Here is a 19,894-nt window from a genome sequence, read left to right as displayed (position 1 = left end):
CCCCCCCCCCCCCACATCCCCATCACTCAGCCGGGAAAATCGTCAAAAGGCAAAGTCCAAGCAGGCAAGCGGCAGTCCACAGTCCGCCCCACGCCGGCCGGCCCGGGCGCCACGCCGGTCCTGGCCGGGGGCCGGGGGGCGTGAGGCGCCCCTAGGGCACGTTGACCTGGTAGGGGCTCCCGGGCACGCCCTCGTCGCCCCACTTCACGATGAGGATGTAGTCGCCCTTCTCCTTGACGGTGTAGGTGACGTTGTAGACGCGGTTGCCCACGTGCTTGACGTACACCTCGTCGCAGGGCGTCTTGGGGCCATGGACGCCCACCATCAGCATGTTGGTGCCTGCGGGGGGGGAGCGCGTGCGTCAGGCCCGGAGTGCCCTGGCCGCGCGACCCCCGCCAGCGGCCGCGGGAAGCGGCCCCCTCGCCTCGGCCCCACAGACCCCGGCGGAGCGCCGCTGCCTGGGCGAGCGCCGCGGGTGGCGGGCCGGAGGGCTGGGCGGGGAGGCCCCGGCCCCGGCCCCGCTCAGCCGGGCGGCTCACTGGGCCGCCGTGGCCCCCGCCGTGGCCCACCTCGCAGGGTGGCCGCGAGGAAAGAGGGGAGGGAGGCTCCGTGGCCTCCCCCCCGCTTGGCCGGCATCTGTGGGCCCCCCCGCCCCCCGCCCCCCCGCCCCCTGCCCCCCCCCGCCGCTCACCGGCCTTGCTGCAGTCCACGGTGAAGGTGTTCTTCTGGCCCACGAAGGCCTTGGCGAGCCCCGGCCCGCGCGCCACCACCTTGCTGGCATCGGAGGAGAACTTGGGCAGGGGGCTGTAGCTGCTGCCTGCGGACGAGGCGGCCTGGGTGACCGTCTCCACCAGCACCGTCGAGGTCTCGTGCAGGCTGTGACCGCCGGAGAGGCGGGGCCCTGGGGGGGAAGCGAGGGAGGGGTCGGGAAGGGGCTCGGCCGGCCGCAGGCCCCCACCACGCCACGCCCCGCCAGGCCACCCCCCCCCCCCCCCCCCGCCCCCCCCCCCCCCCCAGGCGAGGTGGCGGGGAGGCAGAGAAAGCAGGGGGGAACCCAACCCCCCCGGCCCCCCCCCCCGTGCTTTGGAACGGGGCGCATGAAGCTGGGGGTGCTTTTGAGGCCGGGCTCACTGCCCATCTGCAGCGTCACCGCTGGGCCATACAGACTGACAGTAGTGTCCCAGAGCATGGGCAGAGTGTGGCGCACCCACTGCCGAGCGTGCTCGCTGAGTCGGCCCAGCGACTCCAAGGCCCTCGGCCGGCCTGCGGGGGGCAGCCTACCTGTGACCTTGGCCTTGAAGGGGCTGCCCACGATGTGCTGGGGCCCGCCGTACTTGATGGAGATGAGGTAGCTGCCGGGCGCCATGGGCATGTAGGTGACCTTGTGGCCCTCGGGGCACTCCTGGCAGTCCATCTGCACCTTGGAGGGCCCGTCGATGGTGACGGAGAGGGCGCCCGAGCCGGCGTTGCGCGTCTTCACGAAGAACTCGGACGAGACGCCTGCGCAAGGAAGGCCGGCCGTGAGAAAGCCCCGGTGCTTTGCCGCGTGGGGGGGGGGGGTCAGGGTGGAGGCAGGGGCCGATCGCCCCTCCCTCCGCAGCCGCCTGGCGGAAGCCGTCGCGTCAGCCGGCAGCAGCGGGAGGACCCTGCCCCCCAGGCCGCTCCCTCTGGCACCGCCTGCCCCTCGCTCGCTTCCGTGCAGTCCAGTCGTTCCGGGAAATGAAGTGCGGCTTTACAATCGGTGCTTTCTTTCCTCTGCCTTCCCCATGCCTTCCTCCTTTCGTGTCATGACGTCTAACCCATATGCCCGTAGGCAGGGATCGCCACGTGTGCTATAGCTCCTCTTGATGGTGCTGGAGGTGGCTGAAGGCCCGTCGGTGAGGGCGTTCAAGGACAGACCAGGTGTGCACACGGTAGGCCTGTCCTGAGCAGAGCCAGCTGGAGCCGGGGGTCAGACTAGATGGCCCGAGCAGCTCCTTCCGACTCGCTCTGTTTCCATGTTTCTGTTTTCCGGGATGGGACAAACACGCCCCAGATGGTCCCAGGGCGGGAGGGGATCGATGTGGCCGTCCAGAGGGGCCCAGAGTGAGCAAGGTGCCCCCGGAAGCTCACCTGCCCAGCCAGAAGGAGAACGCCTACCTGTGGTTCCACCCTCCAGGCCCGGGCCATAGGCCGTGACGAGACCAGGGTCACCGGCCTGGCTCTGCTCTCCCACGCGGATGTTGAAGGGGCTGCCGGGGACGTGCCGGCCGTTGAACCGGACGTCGATGGAGTGGACACCGTTCTCGTGCGGGATGAAGCGGATGGCGTACTTGTCTGCGTGGGAGGAAGCAGGCGTGTCAGGCCCTGCGCGGCACCGCGGAGGGAAGTGAGCGGTGTCCGCGGGGAGGCAGGACCGGGCTCCCCCGCCCCTGCCTGTCTCCTCAGGGCCATCCTTTATCAGCCTTCCCCGGGCTGGTTCCCTCGGGGTCTGCTGGACTACCACCACCATAATCCTGCAGCCAGGATTGCATCCCAAGACGGCACCTGGGTGAGAAGCTTGGCCGAATGTTCTATTAAAGAAGAGGAGGCATTTCAACCGTCCTGGGACGGGCCACACACAGGAAAAGGCGCTCTGCATATGCTCGTGAGCCAGCCCCTCTTCGCCAGTTTGGATGCTCTTTGCAACCCGAGGCTGGTGGGGAAGGACCATGCCTCTGAGCCAGCGCTGAGTGCCTTCACCTGGCCGCCGAGTTGCCGCAATGGCCCTCGCTGTATCGGAAGCAACGGGTTTGGCTCCGAGGGCGGCACAGGCTGAGGGCCCACGCTCCCTGTGCTGCCAGGAAGGAAAGCTGCAAGGAGGGCGAGTGCGATTTTCTTCCTTCCTCGCTTACGAAAACGCGCTTCGTGACTTCTGAGCGCCAGCGGCGGAGGGGAGCCTCCAGTGCCCACCCTGGCTTGTGCTTGCAAAGGCCGGCTGCTTCCCCTCGAGCGCAGGAAGGGCCGGGACGCCCCCTCGGGGAAGATGCGGCAGTGGCAGAGCGGGGGCTTCCGGCGGCACCTGCGCCAGGGCAGGGTAGGCTCCCGCATGTCCGCGCCAGGTGTGGGCTCCGCGGCCCCCCTCCCCGCCGCCCCCACGGCCCCCTCCTCACCGCTGTCCAGCTCCGAGACGTAGCACTCCTCCACCACCCCCGAGGGGGTGTGCACCTTGGCGTCGATCACCCCCCGCGCTCCGTTGAGCTGCACCGCGAAGGAAGCCGGCTGGTTCACTTTCAGGCCGGTCTCCTGTGGACGGACGCGGAGGGGGGCTCAGTGCCGGCCGAGCGCCGGGAAGCCCAGGGGGCGGCCGCCGGGATCAGGGCTGCAGCGCGGCAGCCCGGCCCCCTCTCCCGCCCGACAGTGGCCACGCCTGGGCAGGGGCCAGAGCGAAGCAGTGCCATGTGCCACAGGCCCCCGGTGCAGGGGCAGAGCGGCAGCTTGCAGCAGAGCTGCTGCAGTGCCGGGGCAGGGAAGGCACCGACGGAGCCGCCCAGGGCAAGCAGGCGAATGCTGGTTTGCAGGAGCCGCCCTCCAGAGCCCCCGGCGAGCGGAAGGCGGAGCAGAGGGCAGCGGGGGCCCGGCGGAAGCGTCACCCCATGGGGCCCTGGAGCAGCTCCTCCGGGGGGGACGCATGCACGGCCCCACACACGCTACAGGGCTGGCTGAGCTGGGAAGCCACCGGGGGCTCGCCGCCCGGTCCTTCCGCTTTTCACACGCTGGGGCTGGCCGTCTTTTCCGTAGCTGCCCCTCGCCTGCTCTCTCAGGCACACGCCATCTTTCTTTCCGAGCAGCAGTCACCAGGGAGAGGGAGCAGCGAGGGGGGGGACAGCGGGGGGGTGGAGAGCCAACCCTTCCCCACATGCCTCCGCCCCACTGGAAGGCCCTCCCTGTCGGCCTCCCAAGCAAATGGCCGCCTTGGAGGGGTAGTTATTCCCAGGGGTGGCAGCGTGGGGGGGAAGGTTAAAAGCCCCTCCAACCCAGCTGGGGGCAGAGGGGGGTCCAGGGGGCCTCCACGTAAACTGCAGGGAACATCTGAAGCCGAGACTCGCATTCACGGCGCTCTGTCGCTCGGCCGCGTGTTCCTGGCAGCGCCTGGACTTCCGCTCCATCGCGCCACGTCTTGCTGCTGCAGCCGTGGCAGAGCCGTGGCCTGTGACCAGCCCGCACAGGAGGGGGGCCGCCAAAGAGGCATCGCCTCCCTGGGAGGCTGGGGGCATGATGCGAGCCCCTCCCTCCTTCCCCCCCAGAGCCCCTCCGCAGAGGTGGTACCTGGAGGCTGGTGACGGTCAGGCGTCGCGCGTCGTCCGAGAGCGAGGCCACGGGGACCACGAAGGGGCTGTCAGGGATCTGCTCGTCGTTGAACTTGATGGACACCTCGTAATCGCCTGGTGGAGGAAACCGGGGCGGGATCAGCGCAGCCCTCGGGAGAACGCCCAGGACTGGTCCGGGAGGCGTCGAGGCCTGCCCCACACAACCGACGGGGCAGCCGCCTGTCCCTGAGGAGCCCCCGGAATGCCGCCCGGCCAAAGGCCAGGTGGCCAGGCAGCTCTGCCTTGACCAAGCTTTGTGGGGTCCACCTGCCCCTGGCACAGCTCGGGAGGTCTCCCCTCCCCTCGCAGGCACCCAGATTCCCCACTGCCTGCTCTGCCCCCTTGCAACCACAGTGGGATGCGGCTGTCACCCCCAAAGGGCTCAGCAGGGAGACGGGGGCCACTCCGCTGCAGGCCCTGCCCTGGGGACTCCCTCCAGCTGGAGATTTGCCTGCCGCCTTCAGGGCTGCTTCTTCGGTGCCAGGATGAGGCCACCGTGTGCAGCTCTCCCCCCACCCTTATGACGTCGGCGGTTTTGCTTCACTGCAAGCCATCGTGTGGATTCTACGAATGGCAGCATGGACCGTCTGGGACTTTTGGAATGGAACGGGAGGGGGAAAGGAGCCCCTGCCTGAGGTCTGCACATGCCCCGGGGGGACTCGGCGGCTTCCCCCGAGGCAGCGGGAGCCGTACCTGGTTCCTGGACGATGTAGGAGACTCCGCAGGACCCGTCTTTCCGGTCCTCAAAGGCGATCTCCGCCTTGCTCGGCCCCTCGACGGCGATGGAGAGGCCCCCGGCGCCGGCTTCCCGGGTCCATATGCTGAACTCGGCTGGGAAGGGGAAGGGGGCGGCCGTCAGCACGGAGCCCCGGGCAGGGCAGCGCAGGCCGCCGGTTGCCCTGAGCAGCCCCCGGCCCCCAAGGCTTCGTGCTCACCTGGCACGCCGGCCACGCCCCTCTCCAGGCCGGGCCCTCCTGCGCGCACCTTGTGGGAGCCCCCTTCTCCCAGGGGCCCCACGGTGAACTGGAAGGGGCTCCCCGGCACGTGCTGGCCACGGTACTTGACATTCACGGTGTGGGGGCCCATCTCCTGCGGCACGAAGCGCACCGAGTAGGCGCTGTCCTCGCCCTCGATGATCTCCGCCTCGGCCATCTTTCCGGACGGGCTGGTCACCTGCGCAGTCATGGCCTGCAGGCCGGCCTCGCCTGAACGGAGGAAGGAGGCAGACGGGAAGCCGGAGGGTCAGCCCTCGAGCCGCCAGCCCAGAAGGCTCCTGGGAGCCCCCCCACCACACACACACACACACACACACACGCAGCTTCGCCAGCTCAGGTGAGCCGAGAGGCCAGGGCCATCCGTGCCCCATTAGTTCCAAAAGCCTGCTCCTAGTCCTCATGACTTTGCAGACCAGTCACCAGGCAGCATCTGCTGGAGGCTTCAGCGGAAGGCAGAAGACTTGGAAAGGCTTCGGGGGGGGGGGGCTCTGCTCAGCCCCCCAGGCCCTCACCTGACCTGAATCCCCCTCTTCTTTCCAACCCTTGCCTCTGCCACTTGTGGAAGCATTCCGGTGATGCGAAGGGCCAGCATTCCGGTGACGCGCAAACAAAACAGGAATGCAGGCATTTGCGTGACCCATCAGGATCTCCCCCCAGCCAACCCGGCGGAGCGTCCTCGAACGGCCCTCAGCAAACGGGTGGAAGTCTCGCAGGATGGCGGCAGGGGCCACCCCCGGAAAGCCCCCGCGCGGACCCCGCCCATCTTCAGCGTGCCTCCAAAGTCTGCCCCCCCCCCACACACACACGTTCTGCAGGAGGCAGTGGGATCGGTGCCCTCCCATCGCATCCAGCCTGGGGCGCCTCCCCTGCTCAGCTCTGCCGCCTTCACCTTAGGAAAGCTTTCGAAAAGATAAACGGAAGCTACTGCTCAAGACCTCCGAGCTGCAAACCGACACTGTTCGGTCTGCATGTGAGTGACGGGGAAGCCGTCGGCTGAGCGAGGTTGCCTTATCGGGTTCTAATGACCCCTTTAATTCGTGCCTTTGCCAGCAAGCCAAGCAGGAGCTCTATAAAGAGGAAGCGGAACGCATATTTTATTCATGGCCCTCTAAACTGAAATATATCTCAGCCGAAGCCTCTTGGGATGTTGGGAATATGATCTGAGGGAACAATCCGGGCTTTCAAAAGACAGGGCTGCTCTGCACAAGGAGGAAATAAATTTGCTCGGCTGGGGGGTCCCAAGGGGACGGAGGTGTCTGCCCCACTTCTGAGCAAAGCTGGGGTGGAGGGGGGGCGGGTCACTATTCCAGTCTTCTTTGAACTTTTCTCCTATGCAGTCCTTAAACCTTGTCAGCCATCCAGAGACCCGCAAGGTATTGGATGGGGTAAAAATACCCAGATAGATAGATAGATAGATAGATAGATAGATAGATAGATAGATAGATAGATAGCTAGCTAGCTAGCTAGCTAGCTAGATAGATAGATAGATAGATAGATAGATAGATAGATAGATAGATAGATAGATAGATAGATAGATAACACACCCCCACAAGGCAAAAACAAGCACAGGAAGCAGGGAAAGAGGCTAGAACCTTTACCCCTGATGCCCCAGTTGGGGGCTTTAAGGCATTTTGAAGTGGGGCAGTCCTTGGGTGGCCAAGTGGCGTGTTTTACACTGGACAGTCCTCGTCTGAAGGGCTGGCTTGTCCCATTCGGATTTAAGGGTGAGGGACCCAAAGAATGGCTCTCCACCCACAGCAGGCATGGGGTCCCCCAGTCCCACGTTGGCATGCCTCTTTCAGTTCCAGCAGGTGTTTCTAAGTGCGCGCGCACACATCCCCACCGGCACATGCACAGAGTATGCAAAGAACCGTCCTCTTCCGCCGTCATGCGCTTCCTCTTTCGGGGTGATGCGCACGCGGCTGCCCTGCTCCGGCTTCCTGCTGGTCTAACCTGAACCGAGCGGCAGGCGTGGCAGGTGGCGCTCTTGGGACGAGGGGGGCAGGCGGACCCTTCCGGACCACCAAGTCGGCTGTGCTCGGGGGCACCCCCCGCCACACGCTCCCCCCAGGCCGGCCCTCCGCCAGGCCAAGGGGCCAGCTGCCGCCTCCCCCCCGGCACAGGAGGCCCCCGCGAGCTCACCCCGTGCACGCAGCATGCTTCCCCGGTGCGAGGCACCCGTGCACACACCCCAACACACATGCGCGCGTGCGCGTGCCACACGCCTGCGAGGCCCACGCACCCTCTGGGGTCCGGGCGATGCTGCCGAAGGAGCCGAGGCTCTCGCGGCCCAGGAAGTCTCCAAAGACGTTGTGGAAGGGGTCTCCCCCGACCTGGGTGGACTCCTCCACCCGCACCTCGCGCTTGGTCTCGCCGCCGCGCGTCTTGCTGATCTCCGTCCGCTCGGTGCGCGTGTACGTGTGGCTGCTGCGCGTGAAGGTGCGCGTCAGCCGCTCCTGGGCCGAGACCATCTGGAACCAGTTCCCTGCACCGGCGGCACCAGCGGAGAAGGGGCAGAAGCAAGGGGGGAGCGGGGGGAGAGGCAGATTAGAGAGGAGGCCGCGGGGGGGGTCTCATGGTCCTTTGGGGCAGCCCTCCCCGGCCTGGGGCCCTGCAGGGGTGCACGGCCGCAAGTCTCCGCATGCCCAACCCGTGTGGCCCACAGTGACATGTTGCTGCCTGGGACAGCCGGAGGGCACCAGGTTGGAGAAGCCCCCCGCTCAGGCCACCTGGCCGGCCAGCTCCTGAACCAGAACTCCTGCCTGCTCAGCATCGAATCCATTTGGTCTCATCTGCACTGCAGATGATAAAACGTGGCCCCGAATGCAGAATGGGGGGGGGGGTGATGCAGAAGCTGAAAGACCTCCGCTGTGCTAAGACACGAACCCTAATCGCCCTGGGAGCAGCCACAACTTAGGGGCAAATTAACCAAAGATCGGTTGCACACGGCTTCCAATTTCAATACCCAAGTTGCGATTAGTTCTTGGGATAGCTTTGGATTGTTCAACCCACAAGCAACCTGAAGCTTCTGCAGAGAAAAAGGGGCGGGAAGTGGCTCACCCCCACATGGGTCACGGCAAACCACGGGTTAATTAACCCCTGATTTGCCACCAGATCTTGAAAATTATGTCGATTTATGGAGTGGGGGGAAATCCCATCGTGTGCTCACTTGCTCCAGTTAGAGAGTTTTCCATTTTCAATCAGCTTGTGGCAGAGGGCTGAGAAATGATCCGTTTATGATTTTATGGCGAGATTTTTAACACCACACTCATCAAACTTCAGCCCTGTGCAAGGAGGTTCTTTCAGTTTGGCCTGGACCTCCCCCGAGAGGCAGTGGGAAGGGTTGGGGCAGCTGAGGAGAGTGTGCAGAAGTGGGTGGGGGAGAAAGAGGGAAGCAGAGTCTGCGGCGGGCACTCCCAGCCCCTCGGCCCGCCCCCCACGGCCCCCCGCGCCCGGCTGAGCCCCTACCGGGGATCTTGAGGTTCAGGTCACAGGTGCTGCCGATGGTGGCGATGGAGGGGGCCTGGCGCCGCCGGGTGATGCTCTCCTTCATGCGCCCCTCGCCGGTCACCTTCACTGTGAAAGGACTGCCTGCAAGGGAATGGGTGCGTGGCGGTTGGCGAGGCTCCCGTGACCCCCAGCCTCCGGCGCCTGATGGGGACGGGCCCACCCCGAGGCCGCAAGGAGGCAAGGGGTCGGTCCCCCGGACGTCTCCGCCTTCGGTGCAGGATGAGGAGGGGCTGTGGCCCGAAGGGCAAAGGCAGCGGGAGCAGCCGAGCGGGAAAAAGGGGTGGGCCGCTCTCCCAGGTGGGTGGGCCACCCCTTTCTTTGCTGCCGAGGGCGGCCGGCCTTCTTGGGGGCTGTCTAGTGAGGCTGCCTGGGACGGGCAGGCCAAAGCCAACCGCAGGCACGGACTCTCCCGCTTTCTCCCTGTCGGCTCTTCTGCCTGTCTTCCTGTGGCCCCTTCGCCGTGCCCCCCACCCCAGAGGCTTGCAGGGGGCTTTCCAGAGTAGCCTCGCATGGTCCCAGCCTTAAGGCTGCAGGCTGCCCTGTCCGGGTCCCGAGGCAGCAGAATCAGTCCTTGCGAAGGGGGTCCTCAAAAGCCGGCGTGGTGGGGGGGCCGGGGCATTGCCTGGGGGCTCGGAGTCCCCAGAAGCCAGCAGAGGGTTTGGCTGGATGAGAGACGCACCTGGAACGTGCTTGTCTGCAAACTTAATGTTGATGATGTAATTCCCAGGCTCGGTCGGGCAGTACGTGACTTTGCAGGTTCCGTCCTCCATGTCCTCGCAGTTTATGTCCACCTTGCTGGGGCCTTCGATGGACAGGCCGAGGCCACCGTAGCCTGGAGGGGAGACAAGCAGGTGCACCGGTACCCCTCCTGCGAGGCCTAACCATCGCACAGCGCCAGGCATCTGCATCGGCCTTCGGGGACTCCCACCCTGCCCGACCGAGGAAAAACTGACCCCTGTCTAAGTACCAGCAGAAGGTGGCCTGCATTTATCTTTTGACTGTGCACAATATGGGGCTGACTTTCTCGCACGGGTGGACGGACGGGGAGCTTTAGCCGGGGAAACCCGGCACCCCCGCACCACCCGCCAGGCCCCCCCCGTGCTCACCTGCCGTGCGCGTGTCCACGATGAACTCGGACACCTCGAAGGTGCGCCCTTCCACCAGCCCCTTGCCAGACACCTTGACCTTGCTGGCGTCCCCGATCTCCGACTGGCCCACCATGATCTTGAAGGGGCTGTTGGTGACGTGCTTGCCGCTCTTCCGCACACTGACCACGTGCTCGCCCACCTCTTTGGGGGTGAAGGAGATCCCTGGGGGGGGCAGGCAGGAGGGCCACGTCAGTGGGAGGGACGGCTTGCGACAGCCAGGTAGACACGTCGCACGGAGAGGCGACTGAAGTGTCTCGGCAGAACGCAAACCTCCGTACTCCACCGCCCACCACTCAGGATTAGAGGTGGCGCTGCTGGAGGCCTGCGGGGCCACTGGCCACGAGAATTCTGTCTGCCGCACGCCAGGATGGGCCTCCCCGGGCGTGGAGGCAGCACGGGACGCTCACAGACATTCCACCTGCTCGGCAGCTGACGAGAGCACGGTCGGCAGGACGGGCCAAGGGGGAAATGGGTCTGCTAAGCGGAAGGCGATGCAGAGCAGAGGAGGCGGCACGCCCAGTACAGCCGAACTGAGGGAAGGGATACCCCAAAAAGGGGTGCAGGGACGGAGGAAGGGAGCGCAGGCACGCAGGGCTCGCTCACCAATGTGCCGGTTCGGCAGGCGCTTGAGCAAACACGGCTCCTCATTGCCGGACGGCGCCCGGATGCTGGCCGTCAGCAGGCTCAGGTCGCTCTCGGTGATCTTCAGGGACACGTCGGTGGAGGTGCCCACGTTCAGCTGCGAGGTGCGCATGGAGTCGTCCCCTGGTGGCAGAAGAGGGGTCAGACCAGACCATGCAGGGGTCAGACTAGATGGCCCAGGAGGTCCCTTCTGACTTGCTCTGCTTCTATGTTTCTAAGAGGCGGGAAGGTGGAGGAGTCCGAACACGGGACGGAGCGCGTCGCAGCCCGGCGCACGACCGAACGATGGGGCTCGCTGCCATGGGGAGTGGCAAGGGCTGCTCACTGGGCGGCTTCAGAGGGGGACTGGGCAGATTCGTGGGGGCGGCTGTGAAGGGCCACTGGTCCTGCTGGCCGTGTGCACCCTCCCTTCTCGGGGGGAGCATGCCTGCGTGCGCCAGTTGCCAGGGCGGGGCAGGAGGGAGTCTCGCCCCCCTCCTGCTTGGGGGACCCTGGGGGCAGCATTGTGCCACCGCCTGTGCGGAGGGCTGGGCCGGGTGGGCTCGGATCCGGTCCGGCAGGGCCCCTCCTGTGTCCGGGCCAGGCCTGCGACGGGGCGGAGAGCAGTGTGGCAGAGGCGAGCCCCCGAGGAGGACGCGGGGCGCCTTCGCCAGAGGCGGACCTGTGATCTTGGCGGTGAAGGGGCTGCCGGGGATGTGCTTGTCGTCGAAGCGCACGATGATGTTGTAGTCCCCGGGGGCCGTGGGCAGGTAGGAGACGGTGCAGGTGCCGTCCTTGTTGTCCTTGCAGGTGATCTCGGCCTTGGAGGGGCCCTCCACCGCCAGCGACAGGCCTCCTGCGGCGAGTGGGAAGCAGCCCGGTGAGGCCCTGCACCCGGCTGCAGCTCGCTGTCTCAAGAGCCCCACCCCACTGGTTGCAGCCCCCGCGCCCCCTGGACCCGTGCCCTCCCCATGCGCCCGTGCCCGGCCCCCACTTCCCGACCCCCTGGCGCGTGCGTCTCATGCCAAGTCTCGGATTCCCTCCTTTCGCACCAACAGTGCACTGCTCTGTGTACATGTGCGTGTGCGGGGGGGGGGGGCGTTCTCCTCCCACCCAAATAATTCCTCTTCCCTGCTTGGCGCCGTCCGTGGCCATTCTTTTGCAGAGTCCTTCACCCTGATCAGCCAGAATATTGGCTGACGTTCTATAGCATCCAGCGGCTTGGCCATTAAGGGAGGCAGCGGCCCATCGCAGCCCATCTGCCACCACAGGCGGCTGGATGCCTTTCGCGGCGTCTCGCGTCCCACTCTTCTCTCCCGGAGCCGCGGCCGAGGGCAGACTTCCAGGCCCTCGTTGCCCCTCTTCCCTCCCTGACAAGCGCAAGCCATGAACCCGCCAGGCCTCGTTCTGCGAGTGAGACCCCCGGCCCATCCATCCACCCACCCCCCCCCCCGCCCAGCCCAGCCCAGCCCAGCCCAGCCCAGCCCAGCCCTGTCTCTGCCGACCAGCAGTGGCCTCCCATTCCCGCCCCCTCCCCACTGCCAGGGGGGCCCCTTTCAGAGGGGACCCCTTGTGCGACACGCCACGCTGCCCCCGGGACCCACCTTCCCCAGCATCCTTGGTGACGATGGTGAACGTCGCGGGCTTGTTGACCATGCCGTGGCTCAGCCCGGGCCCGTAGGCGCTGACGTGGCGGGCGTTGATGGCGTCCACGTAGAACTGGAGCGGGCTCCCTGCGGGGGGGGGGAGGGGGGGCTGAAGCCGCAGGCCCCACACGGGCAGCCGGACGACCCGCCAGAAGCCTGTGCCCCCTCCCAGGGACCGCCCCACTCGGCACGGTCCGTCTCTCGGCACCGGGGCCGGGGAGATGCTTCCTGCGCGAGCCCCGGTTCAGCTGGGCCCCGGCGCACCCGGCCGGGCGCCCCCTCCGGCCCGCGCATTCTGGCGCCAGGGCAGGGGTTCGAGGGCCACAGAACTGGACTGGCGTTTTGCGTCGTTTCTTTTCAACCAAGACAGTTGATGACCGAATTTCAGACTGACATTCAAGATCTGGATGTGGATGCTGAAGCTAGTTCCAGCTGTTTTGATCGGCAACGACGGCGTGGCTCGTCCCAAGCATCCCGGCAGCCCAGCGAGCATCCGTCCCCGAAGCCGCCTCCGCCCGCCCCCGGCCCGCACCCACCTGGGATGTGGTTGCCGTCGTACTTGATGTCCATCTCGTGCAGGCCCTTCTCCACGGGGGCGTATTTCACCGTCACGGTTCCATCCTTGTTATCCGTGATGTGCGGCCGTGCCGTCTTTCCGGAGGGCATCCGCACCTCTCCTGGAGGGGGATGGGGGAGGGAAAGGGTCAGCCGGGATGGGATGGCTGGGCCCGTCCCTCTTCCTCCCCCGCCTGCACCCGCCCGGGCAACCCTTTTCCTACGAGGGCCATCAGCCGGGGGCCCTGGGCAGGCAGCGCTCTCGCACAGCGAGCTCCGGGGCTTCCCTCCTGCTGGCCCCTGTGCAAAACAAGCCAGAGACTACGAGTGGCCCGCAGGCTGCAGGATTTTGGGCTCCCCGGGGTGACATTTCTCACGCAGGGGGTGCTCCGCGAGAAGGACCCTGCCGCCCGCGTGTGCTGGGTACAGCTCCAGCGCATCAGACTCCCCTTGGAAACAGCCACGTGCTTTCGCTCAGCCCCTTGCAAGGGGCCATCTCTGCTGCCCCTCTTTCCTTCCCTTTCTCTTCTTCCCTCTCCAGGTGCCAGAAGCACCGAGCAGGCCGGGGGTACCTACCGTCCCCCCCCCCCGCTTCCAGCTGGGGCAAACACTGCGGGCAACCCTCAGCAACGAGCGCCCTCGCACAGCCTGGAGGCCGGATGTTGCCGGCCCGGCAGATCGCCTTGGAAGGGCCTCCCCGGCCACCCCCTTGGCTGCACCCGCCCCTTCCAAAGCCCATGGCCCCACCCCGAGGCTGCCTCCACCCTCCTCCTCTCCGGCCTCCCGTGTTTCCAGTGAGATTCCTCAGGCTTCCGGCGGCCCCGCTGGGAGCGCATCCGTTCCTTTGCCTGCTGCCCTTCAGATGGGTTGAACTACATCTCCCATCCCTGCATCTGGGAGGATGGGGGTTGTGGTCTGGCACATCCGAAGGGCACCTCGCCAGGAGAAGGCGGGCTCGCTGCAAGTGGAAGGGGCGCATGGGGGGCGTCCTTTGAGGCAGGTCCCCCGCATGGCAAAGCAGCTGAATGGCCAACGTTCTTCCGTCATAGAATCATAGTATTGCAGGGCTGGAGGGGGCCAAGAAGGCCACCGGGCCCACCCCGTGCTGGTGCAGGACACCAAGTCACACCATCCCACTCGGGGGGCTCTTCAGGGGACTGTTTGAATGTCCCCAGTGTGGGAGAGCCCCCCCCCCCCCCCGGGCAGCTGGTCCCACTGCCGTATTGCTCTGACGGGGAGGAAGCTCTTCCTGATGTCCAGCCTGGATCTGGGTTGTTGCGGCTTGACTTAATTATTCCGTGTCCTGCACTCTGGGATCAGCAGGAAGAGACCCTGACCCTCCTCTTTGGGACAGCCTTTGAGGTCCTTGCAGAAGGATATCTTCTCCCCCCTCCGCCTCCTCTTCCCAAGGCTGAACATGCCCAGTTCCCTCAGTCTCTCCTTACAGGGCAGCGTTTCCAACCCCTGGATCATTTCTGTTGCCCTCCTGTGGACCCTTTCTAATCTACCTGCATCGAGGGGTCCCTGGCCACCACCCTCGGCAAGCCTGCTCAGCGGCAGGTCCAGGGATCCGATGGCACGGACTCCCTAAGGCGGCTCTTTCCGTTGCAGCCAGTTCCCATTCCCTCTGGGAATTCATCCCACCACACAGGGACACGTTCTGAGAACAAGCTGCCTTCAGAGGAATTTCCGGGGCTCCTTTTGGGCCCCGTTCATCCCGTAAGCAAGAGTGGGGAGAGCCCGGCAAGTTTCCCCCGGGGGAGCCCGCCCACCAAGCACGGCCCCGCGGCCCCGCAGCGTCCCACCTGTGATGTCCCCCTTCTGCACCGTGAAGGGGATGACGAGGTTGAAGGGGCGCAGCATCGCGTCCACACTCTCGGGAGGGGCGACGGGCTCCTCGGTGGCCTGGTGGGAGGGGAAGGGCAGGTGGGAGAACGGAAAACAGGCGGGAGAAGAGAGAGAGAGAGGGAGAGAGAGAGAGGGCGCGCTAAATACAGGCAGAGAGCAGAGGGGGCGCCGGGGGCCAGTGGATAGGAGAGCGCCGGTCCCTCCACGGTGAAGGGAACGCAGGCAGGCGGCCAGAGAGCGAGCGAGTGGCAAGGAGAGTGGACAGGATGCGTCCCGAGGAGGAGGAGGAGGAGGAGGAGGAGGAGGAGGAGGAGGAGGAGGAGGACAGAGTGCAGCAGCGCCGAAGGGGGGGCAAAGGACCGCAGCTGCCCCACCGGCCGCCCCCCGCCTGCCTCGCCCTGAACACTGGAAGGAGCACTGCACCAACAGGGCCGGGCTGCTGGGCCCCGCGTCTCTCGCCATGAAGGTCCCGAATACGCAGCCATCTCGGCTTCCTGGGAGGGGGTCCGGGGGGCGCATGCCGCCTTTGCAAGCAGCGCGTTCCCGGGCTCCTCTAGGGGAAGCACCTGGCTAGGTTCAGACCGAGAGGCTGGGCACTGGGACGCCCGCAGAGTCCATTCGGCCCCGTTGGTGGTACCCCAAGAGACCGAGGCATGGGAGAAAGGGCGGGGCCTTTGCCCCCAGAAAGGTGTGGGTCGCATGCCCCGAAGTGAGTGAGCCACAAGGCAAGGCGAGGCGAGGCCGGATGCCAAGAAGCGCCCGGGAAGCGCCAGGTGGCCCGGCCTCCATCAGGCAGGTCTGGGGCCAGCGAAGGGCCCCCTTTCCCAGAGAGGGAGAGAGAGGGGGCAGGCGAGACAGAGGCCAAGAGGCCGGAGCGGGGCTGCTGGTACCCAGTGTGGGGGGCGTCCGCCAGCCTGGTGCGCGGGGCAGGGCTGGCGGGGCTGCAGGCTGTCGCACGGCTCCTCAACGCGGGGCGCGGAGTCGCAGGCCTGGCGGGAAGCAAGGGACACGTCAGTGCTCTGGGGACCCCACGGGTGGGGAGGGGCTCGTTCCAACTGGGGGCGCCTGGCGCTGGGAACGGGGCGGCAGGGACTCGGCCCCCCAAGTGCTGAGCCATGTGGGGACCCGTGAAGAGCACCCACCCCGTTGGCTGCATGCCGCTTTCCAGCCTTGCCTGACCCACGGCTCTCAGCGGACGCTCCCCCTGCCCCCCTGCAGGGGACCCGGTGTGGGGAGGCCGTTCTGGGCCTCCCTGGCTGAGTGTCGGGGGGAGGAAGCGGCCCTCGGCGCCCGCTCTGCTGCCCCACAGCCCCAGCCTGGCCTCCCCCCGAGCCCCGGCCGGGCGGCTCTTTCCCGGGCGCCACAGCGGGCGAGGCCTGCAGCCCCCCGGCCCCAGACTCACCACCACATGGAAGGGGCTCTTGGGGATCAGCTCGCCACCGAACCGGATCGTGATGACGTATTTGCCGGGCTCCGGGGCGGTGTAGTAGATGTCGAAGGTGCCGTCGTGGTTTTCCACCACGTCCACGTCCAGCTCGGCGCCATCCGGTGTGGAGACCTTGCAGGTCACCTTGCCCTTCCCAGCCGCCTTCGCGTCCACCGTGATCACCGTCTCCTCCCCAATCTGGATGGTGGGCCCCAGGCAGGCTCCTGCGGGGGAAGCCATGGGCACGTCGGACCCCCAGCCGGAGACGCAGCCGAGCCTCCCGCGACCCGCCGCCTCGGGGCCACCCGGCCGGCCGGCGCACCTGGGCCCCCGTGGAGAAAGCAGGCGCTGCCTCTCCTGAGCACTTGTCCCCCTGGCTGGGGAGCGGCAGCCAGGGAAACGAACAGGGCCCCCTGGGGCTCAGCCCCCCCCCACCACCCACCACTCTGGGGGTCCCCCAGCTTTTCGCAACCCACCCCAGTCTGAAAAGCCAACACGCCTCTCCTAAGCAAGCCTTTTCTGCTGGAGGAAAGGGCGTGAAGCTCAAGGCCTTTGACAAAGTGCCCCATGATATCCTGGTGGAGAAACTGGGGAGTTTTGGGATACACCAAAGCACTGTCCGGTGGATTAGGGCATGGTTGACTGACCGAAAGCAGAGGGTAACCATTAGCCGGGAATCCTCGGGATGGCGGCCAGTGACAAGCGGGGTCCCCCAGGGCTCTGTCCTGGGGCCGACCCTGTTTAATCTTTTCATTAAGGACATGGAAGAAGGGGTGAACAGTCTGCTGATCAAATTCGCAGACGACACTAAAACTGGGGCAGTGGCCACAACTGAGGAGCAGGTACTCCAGATCCAAAAGGATCTGGACAGACTATGGAAGTGGGCAGGAGACAACAGGATGGCGTTCAATGGGAATAAGTCCAAGGTCTTGCACTTGGGGCATAGGAATAGCTGTCATAAGTACAGGTTAGGTGACAAGTGACTGGAGAGCAGCAGTTGTGAAAGGGACCTCAGGGTGCTGGTCGACTGCAGGCTGAACATGAGTCAGCTGTGTGATGCGGTGGTCAAGAGGGCGGACGCCACCCTTGGTTGCATAGCCAGAAGTGTGGCTTCTAGATCGAGAGAGGCGTTACTGCCACTCTATATGACTCTGATGCGCCCGCAACTGTAGTGTTGTGCTCAGTTTTGGGCCCCTCGTTACAGGAAGGATATAGCCAGGTTGGAGTCAGTGCAGCGCAGAGCCACAAGGTTGGTGGCCGGTTTGCAGGGGAAGCCGTATGGGGCGAGACTGAGGGAACTGGGTCTCTGCAGCCTGGAGGAGAGGAGACTCGGGGGGGCAGACCTGGTGTCTGCAGCCTTTTTCTGGCAGGGGGTGGCAGGGGGCTCGGGCGCAAGGGCCACGAGGTTGCACTCCGGGCGAGTGGTGTGGCTGGGTAATTTTAGCCCTGGCTCTGTGCAGGACCTCGCCCGCCTGGCGCAGGTCCCCCCCCGCCCGACCGGCGCCATGGCGGGCTTTGCACAGGCGCCACATGCCTGCCAGTTCCTATGCTTGCCAGCCCTGCTTTAAAAAACAGGCTCCAGCCAAGGGCCGGTGGCGCGTGGACCTCCCGCACATCCCGGCCCTGTCGCGGCTGCAGGACTAAAGGGGTTTCGTCCCGCTGCCCTCCACCTCGGCCGCTTCCTGAGGCAGAAGCCACGGGGAGGAGGGGTGGCCGTGGGGCCCAGGCTTCCGGCCCCGGGGCCAGGCCCAGCTGCAGCTTGGTCTCTGCAGTGAAATCCGAGACGGCCACGCACATGCACGGGATGGCCCCTAGATGGCACAGCAGGCCACGGAGCCGGAGGCCACGGGCGCCCTGCACCTGGGAAGTGGCTGGAGAGGGCAGGCCCGGCGTGGCGCTAGGAGGTTCCACGTTCTCGGCCGTCTGGATGCCGCAGCCAGAGGCTCTCCTCTTGCCAGCCCCAGACCGGCCGCTGCTGCTGGGTCAGCCAGGCTGCTCCTCACGCAGCACTCAGCGCGATCGCGAGCGACCCCAATGAGCGAAATGGGGGGGGGTGCTAATTGGGGCACCGTGCAGGGAAGGGGGCCGTGCGAGCGGGCAGGCAAACCAAACGGCAGCCTCCGTGGCTTCGGCCGCCTGAGCGCCCCCTGCCCTTCCCAAGGTCAGCTGGCTGTGCCTCCGCCCCTGCCGTGCGGTCCTAGCACTGGGTGGGGGTGCAGAACCTCTGCCCGGGGACCTCACCCAGCCTGCCTGGGGCCCCAGTTCAGCCGGGGGGGCGTTCTCAAGGAACCCGCACGCCCTGCCCCTCGCTGGTCACCCGCTGCTTTTGCATGGCCTTTCCGGCAGGCCCCAGCGACTCAGAGGAGGAGCCTGAAGCGCAGAGAGGCGGCCCCTTCTGGCCCCGCCCCCTTTGCCGGAGGCCCCGCCCACCGCCGGAGTGCGGCCCCCGAGAACTTCTCCCACGGGGAATGTGGCCTGCGGGCTGGAGAGGTTCGGCGCTAGAGGGAGGGAGCGCCCAGGGCCATGGGCACCTGAGAGCTCAAGGGGGGGGCCACAGCAAGGTGGCCGCCCCTGCTTTGCTCGAGGGGGCGCAAGGTGTGGGGAGAGGGGAGCCCCACCCTGCCTGCAGGGCCCCCGCTCTTCAGAGCAGGGAAACAGGGTGGGACGGAGACACGGATGGGCCCAGTGCGGGGGGCGCTTGTGAAGGGGCTCCTGGCGCGGGTGTCTCCCCAAGGCCCACCGCGGCTGCCCCATGGGCACTCACCCAGTCCGTGGCCCCCGATGGACACTGCAGAGACAGAGAAGGGGAGAGGCCGTGAGAAGCTGCCACGTGAGGTCGGAGGGGAGGGAGGGGAGGGGTGCTTCGCATGCAGCCGCTCGCTCGTGGGAGAGGCCCCTGCTCAGGGCTTGCCAGACGGGACTCCCCCGGAGCCCCTTCCCCCCTCCTGGCAGGCAGGCTTGTGTGCCTTTCCTAAAGGCAGCACAGCAGCCAGAAGTTCATCCGGTGCAGCTGTGCAGCGCACACTGGTGAAGCCATAGGGGGACGCGCTGCCGGCTGCGCACGTGCCTGTTGGAGGGCGGAAGCGCCCCGCCGCAGCGGCCCGGGAGACTCGCCCCCTCGTGGCTGCCGAAGTGCCCCTCCGTGAGCCGTGCCAGAGGGGAGCCATTGGTGTGAGCCGGGCAGGCAGAGGGGCGGATCCAGAGCCCCCGGGGCTTCTCCGCGTGGGGAGGCGCCCGGGGGTCAGGGTGCCAATATGGGGGTGGGGGGAGCGAGGACGGGCCCCTGGCGCCACCCACCTGTGACCAGGCACTTGCTGGCGTCTCCGGCCGGCAGGGCATGGATGCGGAAGGGCGAGTACGGGATCTCGTCGCCCCCGTACTTGATGGTGATGGTGTAGCGGCCCGTCATGTCCGGCACGTAGGACACCGTGTAGGTCCCGTCTCCGTTGTCCCGGATGTTGGCCTTCTTGGGCTTGCCCTCGGGGTCCTGGGGGGCAGGGAATGGGGGGGCAGGGCTGTTGTCAAAAGGCAGCTTTGCCCTGGAACCCCCCTGGGGGGGCAGGTAGACACAGCCAGGAGGGACAATCCGCCCTGGAGCTGCAGGGCGGGGGGCAGGCCTGGTGTGGGTCACACCCCAGGATCCGAACGCACTCGTGGATTTAGCCCCAGAAGTTGTTTTCCTCTGTGTGGTGGCTCATGTGAGGAAAGACGAGAAGAGTGCCTCTGAGCACAGGCAAAGCGCAGTTCTGCTGCGTTTCTGAGCCAGCACAACCAGCCAATCCGCGTCTGGGGCTGGGAGCAGTTGGGGTGAGAGTGC

General features: G+C 66.4%; 1 protein-coding gene across 2 annotated transcripts in view; it reads right to left on the bottom strand.

The window, feature by feature from the left end:
• Positions 1-136: 136 nt before the first annotated feature.
• Positions 137-19,894, bottom strand: part of FLNC (filamin C) — a 64,620-nt gene continuing 44,862 nt past the window's right edge. Inside the window, exons 28-47 of one of the 2 annotated variants that reach the window (XM_044429467.1) lie at positions 19,375-19,564; positions 18,842-18,865; positions 16,054-16,301; positions 14,609-14,708; positions 12,785-12,925; positions 12,207-12,335; positions 11,285-11,458; positions 10,585-10,746; positions 9,940-10,143; positions 9,513-9,665; positions 8,792-8,914; positions 7,566-7,808; positions 5,264-5,533; positions 5,022-5,159; positions 4,288-4,403; positions 3,132-3,264; positions 2,140-2,316; positions 1,282-1,500; positions 692-901; positions 137-339 (exon numbers count right to left, since the gene is read on the bottom strand). In XM_044429467.1, coding sequence (XP_044285402.1) covers positions 152-339; positions 692-901; positions 1,282-1,500; positions 2,140-2,316; positions 3,132-3,264; positions 4,288-4,403; positions 5,022-5,159; positions 5,264-5,533; positions 7,566-7,808; positions 8,792-8,914; positions 9,513-9,665; positions 9,940-10,143; positions 10,585-10,746; positions 11,285-11,458; positions 12,207-12,335; positions 12,785-12,925; positions 14,609-14,708; positions 16,054-16,301; positions 18,842-18,865; positions 19,375-19,564 — 3,342 coding nt within the window. In that variant the 3' untranslated portion in view covers positions 137-151. The remainder of the gene's footprint in view (positions 340-691; positions 902-1,281; positions 1,501-2,139; positions 2,317-3,131; positions 3,265-4,287; positions 4,404-5,021; positions 5,160-5,263; positions 5,534-7,565; positions 7,809-8,791; positions 8,915-9,512; positions 9,666-9,939; positions 10,144-10,584; positions 10,747-11,284; positions 11,459-12,206; positions 12,336-12,784; positions 12,926-14,608; positions 14,709-16,053; positions 16,302-18,841; positions 18,866-19,374; positions 19,565-19,894) is intronic. The other variant, XM_044429459.1, reaches the window with a different exon arrangement.

Source organism: Varanus komodoensis, unplaced genomic scaffold, assembly GCF_004798865.1.
Source record: "Varanus komodoensis strain SLA01 unplaced genomic scaffold, ASM479886v1 scaffold1, whole genome shotgun sequence".
Classification (NCBI taxonomy): domain Eukaryota; kingdom Metazoa; phylum Chordata; class Lepidosauria; order Squamata; family Varanidae; genus Varanus; species Varanus komodoensis.
Note: the sequence above shows the minus strand (reverse complement) of the source record. Positions and strands in the feature narration are given on the sequence as shown.